This window comes from Nannobrachium achirus (genome assembly GCF_963921795.1).
Source record: "Nannobrachium achirus genome assembly, chromosome: 16".
NCBI lineage: Eukaryota > Metazoa > Chordata > Actinopteri > Myctophiformes > Myctophidae > Nannobrachium > Nannobrachium achirus.
Genome location: NC_137823.1, coordinates 48,180,588 through 48,195,368, shown reverse-complemented (window position 1 = coordinate 48,195,368; position 14,781 = coordinate 48,180,588). Strand labels below are relative to the sequence as shown.

The 14,781-nt window shown below is 40.2% G+C and overlaps 1 protein-coding gene across 1 annotated transcript; it reads left to right on the top strand.

Annotated features, from left to right (window-relative positions):
• Window positions 1-387: 387 nt before the first annotated feature.
• On the top strand, window positions 388-13,975 carry moxd1l (monooxygenase, DBH-like 1, like; the record flags this gene model as incomplete). Its single annotated transcript, XM_080744990.1, has 12 exons — window positions 388-439; window positions 1,114-1,331; window positions 1,846-1,992; window positions 3,183-3,341; window positions 3,751-3,834; window positions 10,106-10,261; window positions 11,447-11,549; window positions 11,917-12,089; window positions 12,824-12,915; window positions 13,012-13,108; window positions 13,200-13,259; window positions 13,844-13,975. 12 exons carry the CDS (start codon window positions 388-390, stop codon window positions 13,973-13,975), a joined length of 1,473 nt encoding a protein of 490 aa, XP_080601116.1.
• Window positions 13,976-14,781: the final 806 nt, after the last annotated feature.

The window sequence follows — 14,781 nt, the reverse complement described above, 5'->3', positions numbered from 1 at the left end:
AGTGTTCATATAGCTTTGTGATTGTATAGGCCTACTCTTATGGATAAATTGTAGTCCATTGTACTCAATTCATCAGTTATACATAATTAGTAGAATATAGTACTTGTCCGACTGTCTTTCTTTCTTTCCTACTTTACGCATAAACTTTATTTTGCCGCGGTACTCCTCCCACAGTTTTGGTGGCACGCACTTGGGCCATAAGTAAAATCGACCGGCTTCATTGGGACTCGCCTGCTTGCATTTGCATCTTTTGTTATAATACATACCGTACCATACAATACAAATAAAATACAAAACATATTGGAATAAACCTCTGTCGAATCACAAGATGTATTTACAGAGAAAGGAGGGGTGAGGGCAGAGGGAAGGAAGACGGACCAGGCAACCATGGGGCCACTTGTGACAGGCCTGCCATCTCCTCCAGACTTCCGGGTCCCAGGTCTGCCAACCTGCTAGTCAGCCTGGTGGGAGACTATGGTGTTGAATGCAGAGCTGTACAATCAATAAATAACTTAATAATAATAATAACAGCTCCCTTATTTGATGTAGTTTGTTCAGCAACAGTGGTCTTATCCCTCCAACTCTTTGGTAAACAGAAAATATGTCACCTTCAGAAGAAAAGCTGTGTGAGGTCTGTGAGTAATACAATAGGCTGAAAAACAGGTGCTCTTTGGCAAAAAGATTCTAGTTCCATTCCATTGTAACCAAAACAATTGCACTGATGAGGTGGGGAACTTAGAAAAAATCCAAAGATCATTTATCAGCTTCAATTTTATACATTTTAAACATTTAGAGAAAACATATTCAGTGTTTGGGACCCCTGTTGCAGAATAAACACTCTTCAGCAATGATAGCTATAGAGAACGAAGCTATTTAACACTTATTCTAACAAAACATTTTCATCACCTTACAATGGTAGTTGGTGTAACAAGACGCCTGCTCCGCCCCTGTTCAGACTCAAGTTACTTGTCATGTTTGGTACTAAGACTACTCTTTGTGTGTATTGTAGACAGTGTGCACTCAGTGACAGTCTGAGGACTTGTAGATGCAGCTGCAATATGAATTCTTTGTTTCCTTTCATCCCACTGTTGCTGGCATTACCTGCGGGAACAGGAGGACAGGAGGACCCTCAAATGCCCTTCACGGAGCACCTAGACCAACAACAACTGGTCACCCTACAGTGGGGCTTTAACGATGTCCAGGGAATCATCACCTTCAGACTGAGCATCAGGACAACAGGCTGGGTGGGCTTCGGCTTCAGTCCAAATGGAGGCATGTCAGGGTCAGACATTGTCATTGGAGGAATCGGTCCCGATGGAAAATACTTTTCAGTAAGTCATCACTAAATCTTACCTGCTGGAGCTGTTGATGAATAGCTATAGGTTCAGCGATTAACACTGTCTGGGAAAATGTGTTACAGTCTAATCTAAAGGGAATACCTTGTTAATTTGCTCCAAGTTTATTGCAACCCTGTAACTGTTCAAGCTTTATGTTCTCAGATATTCTTCGTATGTGGACATACCTGGCCAGTAAATACATCTGGACATACTTGCCAGACAAACTTGGCAAGGGGCGGCAGTGGCTCAGGTGGTAGAGTGGTCGCTCAGGGACCGGAAGGTTCCCAGTTTGATCCTGGGCTCCCCCAGAGTTAGTGTCAAAGTGTCCTTGAGCAAGACACTGAACCCCTAATTGCTCCTTATTAGCAGGTTGGAGCCTTGAATGGTTTCCTCCGCCATCAATGGGTGAATGTAATGCACAGTTATTGTAAAGCGCCTTGGACAAAGGCACTATATAAATGCACCATTTACCATTTAATCAGATTCCTCTTCAATTCTTGTCCATTAGGATCGTCATGCCACTGGCAATACCCTCCCACTGGTGGACAAGCAACAGAGCTACACTCTCCTTTCTCTGACAGAGGATGATGGTCAGACAATCATGACCTTTCAGAGGTCCATTCAATCTTGTGACGGGGAGGACTTCCACATCACCGTAAGACATTAAATGACCTGCCCCTCACTCACTCACTCACTCACTCTCTCTTCTTTTTTCTTTTTTTAAGTGTTAATACCGTCTACTGATATTAACATCATATAATTTTAGCTGGGTTCTAGTTGCGATTGTCCAGGGTACCTGTTCCAACTACTTTGTTTTGTTATTATATAAGGTACCGGTATATTGTATCTTTACTTGCATTGTCAGTGTGGAAAGCTTGAATTACCCCCTTACCTTAGTGGGTGTGTTGTAGAGGAGTAAACTATTGTTTACACCTCAAGAACATTCCAGGACATCTATGGCTTCCTACACAGAGTAAAGTCACATGCCTCCTTGGGGGATGAGAAAGCCTGGTGACGCGAGGTTAGGGGATGAGTGGGGGGAGGGTGTCGTCCAACTCCAATTCATTCCCTATGGAATATTCATTGTTTGATGCCTCTATCAAGCCTCTTGGCATAAAGCAGAACGCAGCCTGAGACAACTTTAATTCTGTTATACGATATGCCTTATGTTTTGAGTTCTGGAATTATGTCTGATGATATTTAGTTTATGTTTAACTTTAGTTAAAAGGGACATTTAACTTTCAAACATGTTTGGGGTAAATCTAATGTCTACTTAGGCTTTTGTGAGCACCCCAGAAAGTTTTTAAGTTGCTTGATTCAGTATTTAGATATTTGATATTCATTTTATCAGACGAACCCATTGTAACATTGTAACAAATTCCATTTTAATCATGATTGATTCAACGAAAACACCATCTTTAGTTCTGGTGACAGTTATTGTCCCTATAATGTGTTAGGGGCTGTGTTTTTCAATAATGGTTTTCTTATTTCTTATATCAATATCAGTCTCCAGAACCAAGGACAGGTGTTTTCGATGAATATATAATACTGAATCAAGCAACTGTCCGGGGTGCTCACTAAAGCCTAAGTAGATGATAAAATAATTACCCAAACGAGTTTGAAAGTGAAATATCTCTTTAAGCAATTTTATTAAGTTGAATTTGTTTTCCGGTTATCATTAGGAAAAGTATGTGGAAACAGCGTGTCACAGAGGTAAAAGTAAAATACCACTAATATGAATACAACAAATCTTCTTTATATTATTTCTCCTATGTTGTTGCTGTTTTGTCAATGTCTACTCAACAGGTAAAAAATTACTAATAGTCCCTTTATTATGTTTTATAGGCTAGCCCTGTCAAGCTGATCTATGCCTATGGAAGCACTGATAACATCACGTACCATGGCCATGGAAACCGTAGAGGCACCAAAGAAGTCAACCTGCTTAAGTACATGCCCAGGGCCAGCCTGCCACACACGGACTACATGGACGTCAGAGTGGACAATGTGAGAGCGATCACTTATTTATACTTAATCATATGGCGGAAATAACTGTTGTGTCGTGTTTTCCAGTTTAACATCAGTTATTTCCGATAATAGGTGAAAGGGATAGTTCACCAAAAGAACTCACCCCTTGGAGACTTGAATTCATATATAGGTTTTTTTAAGCCTAAGCCAATAATTTGATGACCAGCAGTGGTTCCCTATGGAGACACAAAGAGCATGCGTTTTTGCCTATGGAGACGCATAGAGTCTCCTTAAATTATTTTCTTAGGAATGCGACAAAAACAAAAGAATAACCCTGAATTCAAGTCTCTATGGGGTGAGTAATCGATAGAAAACTATCAGAGGTTTCATCTAAACATAAAGTAGCCACTATTGTGAAATAATATTATAGTGAATGATTTGATTACAGATCACTATTCCTCCTATACATACCTATTACCATTGCAAGGTGATGACGTTACCAAGGCTCAACAGGAAGCATCATATCTATCTGGTGAGGTTCTCAACTTAATATCTTCTTTTATCAATATTATATACCCGGTTATCTTTTTATAGCTTTCATCATCGCCTGTGACGTAAACAAACATTATGTATCTGGTTTTCAAGTCTTCAAAATATCAATGATGAAATGGTAAACAAATTGTCTGTGAATATAGCCTATTGAATTTCATATCATGAAAGGACATAACTATAAAAGGACTGTTCTAATACAATATTACTGATGGAATGGATTATTATATTCCATATGAATAGACAGTTTCCCCCAAAATGATTGAATTCACTCCCACACAATAAATGAGACCACACAGTGTAAGTCCGGTTTTTCTCTTACTGTATATTAAATCAATGAGCATACAAAATAGATGTCCAGTACAGTACAATAAACATGTGTCTCTTTTCTTTCTCAATCCGAATCTTCATACAATGTAACATCAGTTCACAAATATACTTCAGTAGGCACAGGGAAAATAGATTTGTCAAGCATTCATTGGACAGTTAAACATAACAATGGATCATGAGATGGTGTTGTGACTGAGTCTTGTGAACTCAGAAGCCAAGGATGTAGAATGTTTTGGCTTCTGATTATCCAGTGTCCTAGACACTTTGACATTTCGCTGGTCAATCTCTCTGTCCCTGTAGTGGGCAGATTCTCGTCACATGCATTAGTTATCAGATCACAACAAAATAACCTTGTCACTTGTAACACTGAAGTTGGTGTTTTAAATATAATAGATATTAAAATGTTTTTAACCCATCAAATTCCCCCCTAAAACAACAGCTGAAGGAGTTAAAGTGTCGACCCTAGAACCCCAAACAAATGCTGCCAAAGGGACAGAGAACTTATGGTTCACTATCAGCCAAATATTTAATTAAACTCTTTTCGATAGCAGAGTCAAAGAACTGTATATTTCCAAAGGTATTTAAATCAGAACATCTAATAATTGAATCACAATAGGTACAAATATTTCCATAACTCTTAAAAGTAGAGCTAAAAGAAAAATATAGCTGTATTTTCTTAATTATTAATTATTATTATATATTATTATTATTATTTTTTTACAAAGGTTCAATGTCCCAAGGTTTGTTGAAAAATTCCCCATGTCATCAGGCGAGTCAAAACACATCAACACGTTCCCAAGTCATAATTATAATTTAGGGCTTTACAGTCAAAACAAGACGAACTTGACTCTTCATCATTTGTTTACTTTAACAAGACAAAAGAATTTGGGTTAAAGGAGACAGCATTCAAGGTTTGTCCTACCCTAGTGAACTAGACTCCTCTGTCTACGAGGCTAGGTTTGACGCAGAACCAGCCGTGGGGGCCATAATTTCCTGCCCATCCCCGATTACCTTATGTAAGGTGTTCGTCCCTCTAGACGTGTGGAGATGTCGGAAACCGGAACCGTCCTTAAGCCAACCGTCCCTTCCTTTTTACCCTTAAGGTTAGTTATTGTCTGCTTTTGTCCGAGTCAATTTCTGTAAGAAAACACTTTACAGCGGGAAAAACGTGTGTAATGTCTTTTGATACTCACGAAATACCATATAGAATTTCAACTTCCTTTTGACATTTCTCCTTTGGACAGACAATGAGGGTGTCTGTCAAATCATTCTCAATTATCATCAAAATATCTTATCTGTAAGACAAAGGAAAAGAAAAGACAGGAAACAATCAATCAATACTGTAAGTAGTATAGTGGGTAATAGAGTTTTTTTTTTAAATGTTTAACATCATAATGATTCCCAGAACAGAAATTAAACAAAATACTTTACAAAATACTTTAGACCGTATCAAACATTAAACAAGGGAATGTTGTTATTAACTGGAAGAGAGCAGGTCTAAATAATCTCTCACACACAGACCATCTGTCCTTGAAGGCTACAAATGTCTTCTAGCCACACGCACGTTCACGCAAGCAGAGACAAGAGTGGGAGAGAAAGTGAAAAGTTGATAAGGTAGTTAAAATCAATTAATGTAAAATCTTAAGTAATAGAAAATCAAACAGATAATAGGCAATCAGATAAACTCCCCCCTTGAACACACAATGTCCATTGTGTGTGAAAACATTAAAGCATAAATGAACTTTTAAATGAAATGTTTTTTTTTATTTTTTTTTTTGTTTTTTTTTATAATCAATAATCATACAATTAATTAATAATTAATAACATTTTTTTTTTTTTTTTTTTTTAAATAATGAATCCAACTACTGTACTGTATAATCCTAACATGGCCTAAGATGGGCTGGCTAAAATAATCAAAAGTGGGCTGTCTACTAGGGCCAAACACTGTGTGCCCGTCGTCCCCGCAGACAGCCATACACTACCCAAAATAAATCAAAGAAGGTAAACTGACAAATTAAACGCCAAAACTATACTAAACCAGCCCATTTTTTTTTTTTTTTATTGTTAACAATAATTAATACTATTCAAAGAGAGTAGTCAATAATTAATACTATTAGAATGAAGGTTACCGCCCTTAGAAACTTTGTGGCTGCAGCGATGTGGTCTGGTTGCAGCGGGCGTGTCACACCATAGAGTTCCATCAAGGGTCAGAAAGGCCAGGAAAAGGCAGCCATGGTTCTGCTCCGCCCTGGACTCCAACAACTGCAGGCTCTATGAGTGGAGAACTGACAACAATACTAAATTAGGCATGAAATACAACTACTAGGGTTGGCACCGTGATCAGCCGATCAACGGGGTGCCACACATCTGAAGTGTCAGTAGTAAGTAGTCATTATCATAATCATCAACAATAGCCAAGTTATCTCTGACCTGACTCGGTTGGGGGACCCTGTGTAGCAGGGTTCTGCTGCTGTTGGGCCTGCCACTTCTTTCCACAGCTGAAACAGGTGATTGTGTGTGTATTGTTCTGGGCCCTGTTAGTGTTTGTGTTGATGTTGTTACCTTGACTCTGTCCTTCAGGTCCATTCCCGGCTGGGGGATCCCGCTGATCACCACTGGGACCCCTCTTCGGGTTATGTGTTCGGTGGAGTGTCACTTGTCCATCATCCGACATTACGGCTCGCAACTTAACTAGTGGCTTGGGCTCTGGAACGATGTTGTTGTAATACCTGGCTAGTATTGTGATCTCATCTGTCGTTCTCAATCTCCATAGCGGGTCATGCATAATGATCGCCTGTCTCAAATGGGGGCGTAAAGCGTCAATCAAAAGCTGATTAAGCACACTAGCATATCCTGGCAGCCCTTTTGTGAAACCCGAGTGGCGGTCAAACTGAGTGGTGAAGTGATGGACGAAATCAGAGACGTCCTCACCCTGCCTCATCTTAATGTTAGTGATTAAGGAAAAGTCCACGTTACCCCTAACAAGGTCCTTAGCCTGATTAATCATAACCTGTACTGCGGCTTCATGTGGGGCGTTCCTGACCTCACCTGCAGGGTTACTACCTTGGGCCGGCACGGGCCGCATACACTGGTATGGGTGACCGTCTGCCTGTAGCCAAGACCGTCTGCCTGTAGCAGAAATCTGATAAGGAAAGGTTTTAGGTGTGCAACACATAGTAATTAGTTTTTTAACTTCCCAGGTGTCTAGTCTTAGCTCCACAATTTCTGCCTTTACAGATTTTTCCCACTCATCAGGGTTGCTGTGGATATCGGGTAAACGTTCAGCCGTGTCTCGAGCATCCACTGGGTACCAATTACGGTACACAAATGTAATTTCGCCATCCTCTGGGTACGCCAAAAGAGAATCGTTAATTTGACTAGGTGTGGGTGTGTGAACCTGTTCCCGACGCTCACCTGTGTACACTTTTTCCTTAGTGGGTGTATGGCCATTCTTAGTGGGTGTTGGTTTTGGTGGTTTGCGTGGAACGCCGGGGAGGGGCGGATTCGTGTGGTCAGCGGGATCTCCCAGCTCGACCTGATTACAAGGAGGAGAAAAAACAACTGAGTTATTTAAATCATTGTCACATCTTTCTCCTTCATGTTGCCTCCCCCCTCTCTCTACCCCCTTCCTATCAGATAGAAGTGTAGGTAATGAGGTTTGCATGTCAATGTGATGTCGTGCATTGATACCCCCCTGGCGTGGAGGCCCGTGAGTCACAGCCACAGGTGGGGGAGGTTGTGGTGATGGTGTTCGTCCAGCCGGGCCGACCTCACTGTTGTCCTTCACCTCTGGTGTGGCACGGTGTCGTCCAGCCGGGCCGACCTCACTGTTGTTCGCCCCTGTTCTGGCACGGTGTGAGGAAGGCAGAGGCTGGCTGTCCGATTCTGAAGGCCTCTCCTTTTCTTTTCTCTCCCTCGCTGCCTCTCTTTCTGCAGCCGCCCAGCGCAGCTGCGCCAGAGCGAGAATCCCAAGCCTGGCGACCTCATTTTCGGCTTTCTTCAGACTTTTCCGTTGTGAGATTTTATCGATATGTTGATACAGTACTCCAGAAAATCTCGTCAAGTCCTCAGTCGTGAGAGAGTCATCATATCCGAATTCCTTTCTCCATATGGGCAAAAATGGTGCAATTGTTGGGCACCTAGAAACAACCTGTTTCATTTCCTCATCGTCTATCTTAGCCGTTAAAGCTGTTATCAGTTCATTCTCCAAGCTTTGGAGAGAGGCTTCAAACTCAAAGGTGTTGTTCAGTTTGTAAAAAGGTTGTTTAGATTTCGGCAGGTGTTCTCTGCCTCCCTGTGCATTTCCCATTTTTGAAGCTGGTCGGGTAGGAGGAGGATGAAATCGAAGCTAGTTTGCTTGTCACCTCAGCTGGCGGATTAGACGGAATAAAAAAATAATAAGACTAAAAAAAAGACGAAACACACCAGATAAGACACAACATGTAAGCGTAAAGCATGAAGATTTCCGTCAGAACGTTCTGTTCTGGAACATAAAGGAAATCTACCAATTAAAATAACCACGCTATTTCTTATGTGATTAAGTGGCTTGAAACAGCCGTATTGGGTTATGCACTGGCCAAGAGATTCTCCCTTCAGAACAATTGCTTTTGTTCTGGGTACACTAAACAAAATCGTGTAAAGATTTCCTTCAGGACAGAAATAACTTTCGTCCTGGCAACACTAAACTGGAGTCTCGTGCTAAATAACACCAACTAATAATATGGACAAGCATGAATCTGTGACCAACAGTCTGCTATGTCCTCAGAACAGGAAACCGCAGTCCCTATTCTGTTACTCAAACGTGCAACAAAAAGCAACAAAACAATAGACAAAAAAAAACATTAAACATTAAACAATCAAAACGCAGCTTGGGCTAGAGGTAGCAATTCTCTAACTTAGCCGGTACAAATCTTTAAGTACTTGACCCATCTGTGATTTTCAGTCCAAAAAGGCATGAATAAAATCAAAACTTACACTGTGTGCTTTATACACACTTCTCAAGTCCCATGGTAATTTCTCCGCGCGCAGGAGGAAAAACGAGTGGGAGAGAATCCTTTCAGTGATAATCCGTGGGAGTCAGGGGAAATGTCTGATAATATCCTCGGCTGGTTGTTTCTCTAGCAGAGATGAACGAGGACTCCAAAACAAACTGTCCAGCAGTTTATCGAATCCATAAACGTCAACTCAGTAGAAATCCGCAAGAAGTGACCAATTGATGGAATGGATTATTATATTCCATATGAATAGACAGTTTCCCCCAAAATGATTGAATTCACTCCCACACAATAAATGAGACCACACAGTGTAAGTCCGGTTTTTCTCTTACTGTATATTAAATCAATGAGCATACAAAATAGATGTCCAGTACAGTACAATAAACATGTGTCTCTTTTCTTTCTCAATCTGAATCTTCATACAATGTAACATCAGTTCACAAATATACTTCAGTAGGCACAGGGAAAATAGATTTGTCAAGCATTCATTGGACAGTTAAACATAACAATGGATCATGAGATGGTGTTGTGACTGAGTCTTGTGAACTCAGAAGCCAAGGATGTAGAATGTTTTGGCTTCTGATTATCCAGTGTCCTAGACACTTTGACATTTCGCTGGTCAATCTCTCTGTCCCTGTAGTGGGCAGATTCTCGTCACATGCATTAGTTATCAGATCACAACAAAATAACCTTGTCACTTGTAACACTGAAGTTGGTGTTTTAAATATAATAGATATTAAAATGTTTTTAACCCATCAATTACAGTAGTATTATAAACTTCTGGCAAATACAATATGAATCCAAAATATATATTTTTTACACTATTGTTGAGCAGGATTGAATAATTTATTGGTCATACAGTACTCAGCCTATTTCTTTATCCTTTTCTGTTGTCCTTCTTTCACCCTCTCTCCTCCCACTTGTGTACAGATTGAACCAGCGATTGAGAACGTAGACATTGTTCACCACATGCTTCTGTATAGCTGCCCTGCTTTTGTGAATGAAACTTATAATGGGGAATGCTACACTGGTAACAAAGGGGACACGTGCTTCAGAGTGACGGCAGCTTGGGGTGTGGGTGCAGGGGTGAGTGAAAGAGAACTGTACATAATTATATTGTCACTTGACTCTTCAAGTATGTAAGCTAATATCTTGTCAAAAACAATGTTAGCTGAGGTTAGTGAGCCAGCCTGGGGAACCAGAGCACCTGCTTGTACGATTCCAGACCAGGCCAGCAATGTGTCGAAGTGTCCCTGAGCAAGACACCTAACCCCTGATCCCTCCACGCTCCTCTGTGGGCAGCACTCAGCTGGGTTAAAAAAAAGGTTGTCTCCAACCCAGACCCTCATATATCACACCATTTAGCAGCTAGAAGCAGTACAGAACACTGAGGTGCTTGTAAAGTGCAACCAAAAAGTATTTTATTCACAGACAGAAAAATACAAAAGACATAAAAACAGGCACTCCAACATAGGTGGCACGGTGGTGCCTATAGCTATAGCTTACTATATCCTACCGGGGTCCACTCATAATTCCGACATCCCATTATTCTGACCATTAGGTTAGCAGGTTAACATTCACCAGGTAGACCCATAATACAAATACATAAATACATACTGTAGATAGAACATTACATCTCATAATAAAATATATTAAAACTCCATGAACGACATCAGTTATGATTCTCCTACAATATAACATTACAACAATATTCTTAGAAATTTCACAAACACATCACAACCCTCCCTCTGCCATTCTGACTTGGTCCAGCCCAATTACACTGGCAAACAGAACAGCCCAACATTACTTAGCATCACCAATATTGCACCTCTCATACACATATCACTTCTTCAGGTCTCTATTCCACTCATACATTACACTTGTTGCATTTGCCAGATTACCAAACGTTCTGTCTCCACAGGTGGAACTAGTTAGCTGAGTGGCCAGCTCAGCTGGACAGGAAACAACTCAAATGTTCATGACTGCATTCATTTACTGTGCAAATTACGCAGTGCAAATACAAAAGTGCTCATATGCTATGCAATCAATTAATCAATCAACAAAGGTTACAATGTACAGGTGTAAAGGAAGTAACAGATAAGGAAGTACAAATAGTAGTAATATGATTGTTATTATTATTATTATTATTATATTTTATAAGCAAAGGAAAGAAATACAATTGATTTTTAGTTATACACATTATGCTTTCTTTGGAGAGAAAACTAATTGTTCTAAATAGTTCAAAGATTCTTTGAAACTCCACCACCTCAGGACTATGAGCTTCCAGAAAATGCTGGGCTTCCTATCGGAGGTGAGGACAGTGATATGTTTTACAAACTGGAAATCCACTACAATAATCCAACCAGTGAAGCAGGTACATTATTGAGTTTTTACTATACAACAAAGTTTTCTTGAAACCTTAGTTTTTCAATCAATGTACACATTTTTGGTTATTAGGCTATGGGAAGGCAGGGCACCAGGGATGTGTGTTCCTTTTCATATCATTAGAAACTTTTATTTCCATTGAAATAAAAGCCTGGGTACCGAGGCTATATTTCCATTAACACACATTCACACAGGAGTTTAAAATAGAATCCCTTTGAACACACCCTCGCACAGTGAATGATAAATGCTGGTATGGAGGGAAATGATTGTGGGAAAAAAGGATAGTTTTGTTAGGTAAATACAGGGTAAAGTTACATACAATAATCTCTTTGGTCTCTGCTGTCTCCCTTGTGCAGGTCGGAGGGACAGCTCAGGGATGAAACTGTACTATACAGACCATCTCAGACAACATGATACAGGCATAATGATGACGGGTTTGCTTGTAGATCCAAGGCTGGGCTACGAAATCCCTCCAAGTGCAGCCAGTTTCCACACTTATGGCACATGTAATACCTCTCTCTTTTCTGAGGTATGCAATTATTGTCTCTACCACCCTGTTTGTCTGTCTGTCCATCTGTCCGTGTGTGTGTGTGTTTGTGTTAGTCTGTCCATCCGTCCATCTGTCTGTGAACTAATCTCCGGCACCAGGCCGTTGGCAGCAAAACTGTGCACACATACACTCCCTGGATGCCAGAACAGAGCCTCTAGCCCGAATTTTTCACATCTACCTGTTATAGCACCATCAGGAAGCCGATTTATGTAAAACATTTTATTTTTTAAATATTAGGCTACTCGTTCAGATTTAATCCAAATTTCACACAAATTGGTGCACATTATTTCATGTACAGTCATGTGATCAAGAGGGATCTGTATGATTTGTCATATTCCATCCTGATTGGCTACTAACTATAGTTTGCAGGAGTGGCCTGTTTTGAACAAAATTCCGCTAATCATGAACGCAGCGTGAAACCTTCCACACACAACAAATGCCACCATCTTAACATTGTACTTTTATAGTGCCACCAGGAGGCCGGATTTTGCCATTTCTTTTTGTACATTACTCCTACAAATCTTTTCCAAATCCTACATTGGTGAATTTCGGGCCAACATTGGTGGCCCATAATAACCTTCCGACCTTTTTTGTGTGTTGTTTTATTTTATTTGTTTGTGTTAAGTTTTTATCTTTTGCTGTTTCCTCTGTAAAGCACTTTGTAACATACTGTATGTCCCCATTATGCCCTAAGATCTGCTCTCTATCCCCAGCTTGTGGACGGCCCTGTACCTGACCTTCATGTATTTTCAGTGTTGTTACACACACACTTGGCTGGGCGGAAGATTAGAGCTGGCATTTTCAGGTGGACTAGATTATTTCCCTTTCAATAAACTGAGTTTGACAGATGGTTGACTCAAACTGTATGCATGGTACATCATTGACACTTTTTACTCTTCAGGAATGGAAACCAGGTTGACTTCTTGTCCTTGGATGAGAACTACAACTTTGAGATGCAGCAAGTGACCAATGAGGGCAACATCAAGACAATCAAGCCAGTAAGCCTCCATTGACCAAGGCAATGTAAAAACTAAATTGTGTCTGTCAATAAGATAAAACATGCAGTCTAACAACAATTTTCTCCTTCAGGGGGATGAGATTTTAGTGGAGTGCACGTACAGCACTATCAATCGTACAGAAGTCACTAAGGTTGGTGAATAATATGTGAAACAATCTCATGACCTACACAATGGAATGTAGTAGATATTGAATATGGACATTGAATTCAACAGATATCAGGAAAAACTGTCTATAAGTTGTTCCAGTTAGTCCCACTTTAGACATGGAAAAAGAATATTAGTTGTGCTTGTGTTATATCTTGCAACCAGACTGTTTCATGAAAAAACATGTTTGTCATATAAGGCTAAGAGGTTGTCTCCCATCAAAGCTCCATTCATAATGGTTGCGGGATAACTTTAAAACTATTCTTTCCAATGGAGTCTATGTGGCACAGGGGGAACCTGGCAGCCACCGGAGATTGGGTTTGGATTCCTCCACTGCACGTCCGACTTGTCCGGGCAGCAGGCATCCCAACAAACATGATTGGTCATGTTTGTGAGTGGGCAGCTGACTGATTGTCGTTGACAACACATTGGCCACAACTAAATTGAGGAGAAAATTTGCAGCCATATAGAAATGCTTAAACAAAGAAAATACATTAAGACAAATGAAAGTATTAATTATTAAGTATTTAATTAAGTAAGTATTATTCAATGGCCATTCCTCTCTTACAGATGGGTTTTGCAACCACAGATGAAATGTGTCTTGCCTTTTTATTTTACTACCCTGCAATTGATGTCAATAACTGCGTGAGTCATCCGAACATGGAAAACCTGGCTGCCATGTTGGAGAAAAATAACCAGTAAGAAGCTACACTCCACAATCAACTCACTAATTGGATCTTATAGAACTGCTGTATAGTTCTTACAGAAAAACTGCATCTAGTACTGCATAGATCTTATAGTACAAAGTACTAGATCTCACAGTATTACAGTAGGCTAATAGATCTATGCATCTTACATAAGCTAATTTACAGCATTGTATGTGTATTGAGAAATGTTATCCTGAAAAAATCTTTGTCATGGACCTCTAACTGACAGAAACACATCTTTGGACCTGGATGCTATTCGTGCAAATGAGGAATCACTGAAGAGCATACCCCAAACACAGCTGGCTTCCGATAATGTAAGTGTCTGTGTCTACACAGCAAAACTGACATTTCTTTGCTGCAAAACATCTCAAAGCATTATTATTTGAAAGAAAGCCATTTATAACATTTTGTGTTGTAAATGTCTTGTGCAATTTCACAAGCTTTGACAAATCTGATCTGATATTGATTTAATCAAATACCCCTGATAATGTTCGTCATGTGTAATATAGACCTAATGTTTTTATTTTGGTACTGTTAACAGTTTTCTGTAGTAGTAGGCCTATTATACACACTTCAAAGCTTGTGTCTTCTTCCTTTTCACAGAGTGACGAATACGCAGTGTACACTAATGGCATCGTGAGAAATATGATGAAAACACCTGTGGTCAGTTGTCGTAACGCCCCTGACACTTCACTAAACAACCTGGCTCCCAGCAAGGCTCCCAGAGGACTCAGCGCTTCCTGGGTTATGACTTCAGCTGGAGGATTGATACTGCTGCTGCTCTGGACTGCAGCACTGTGA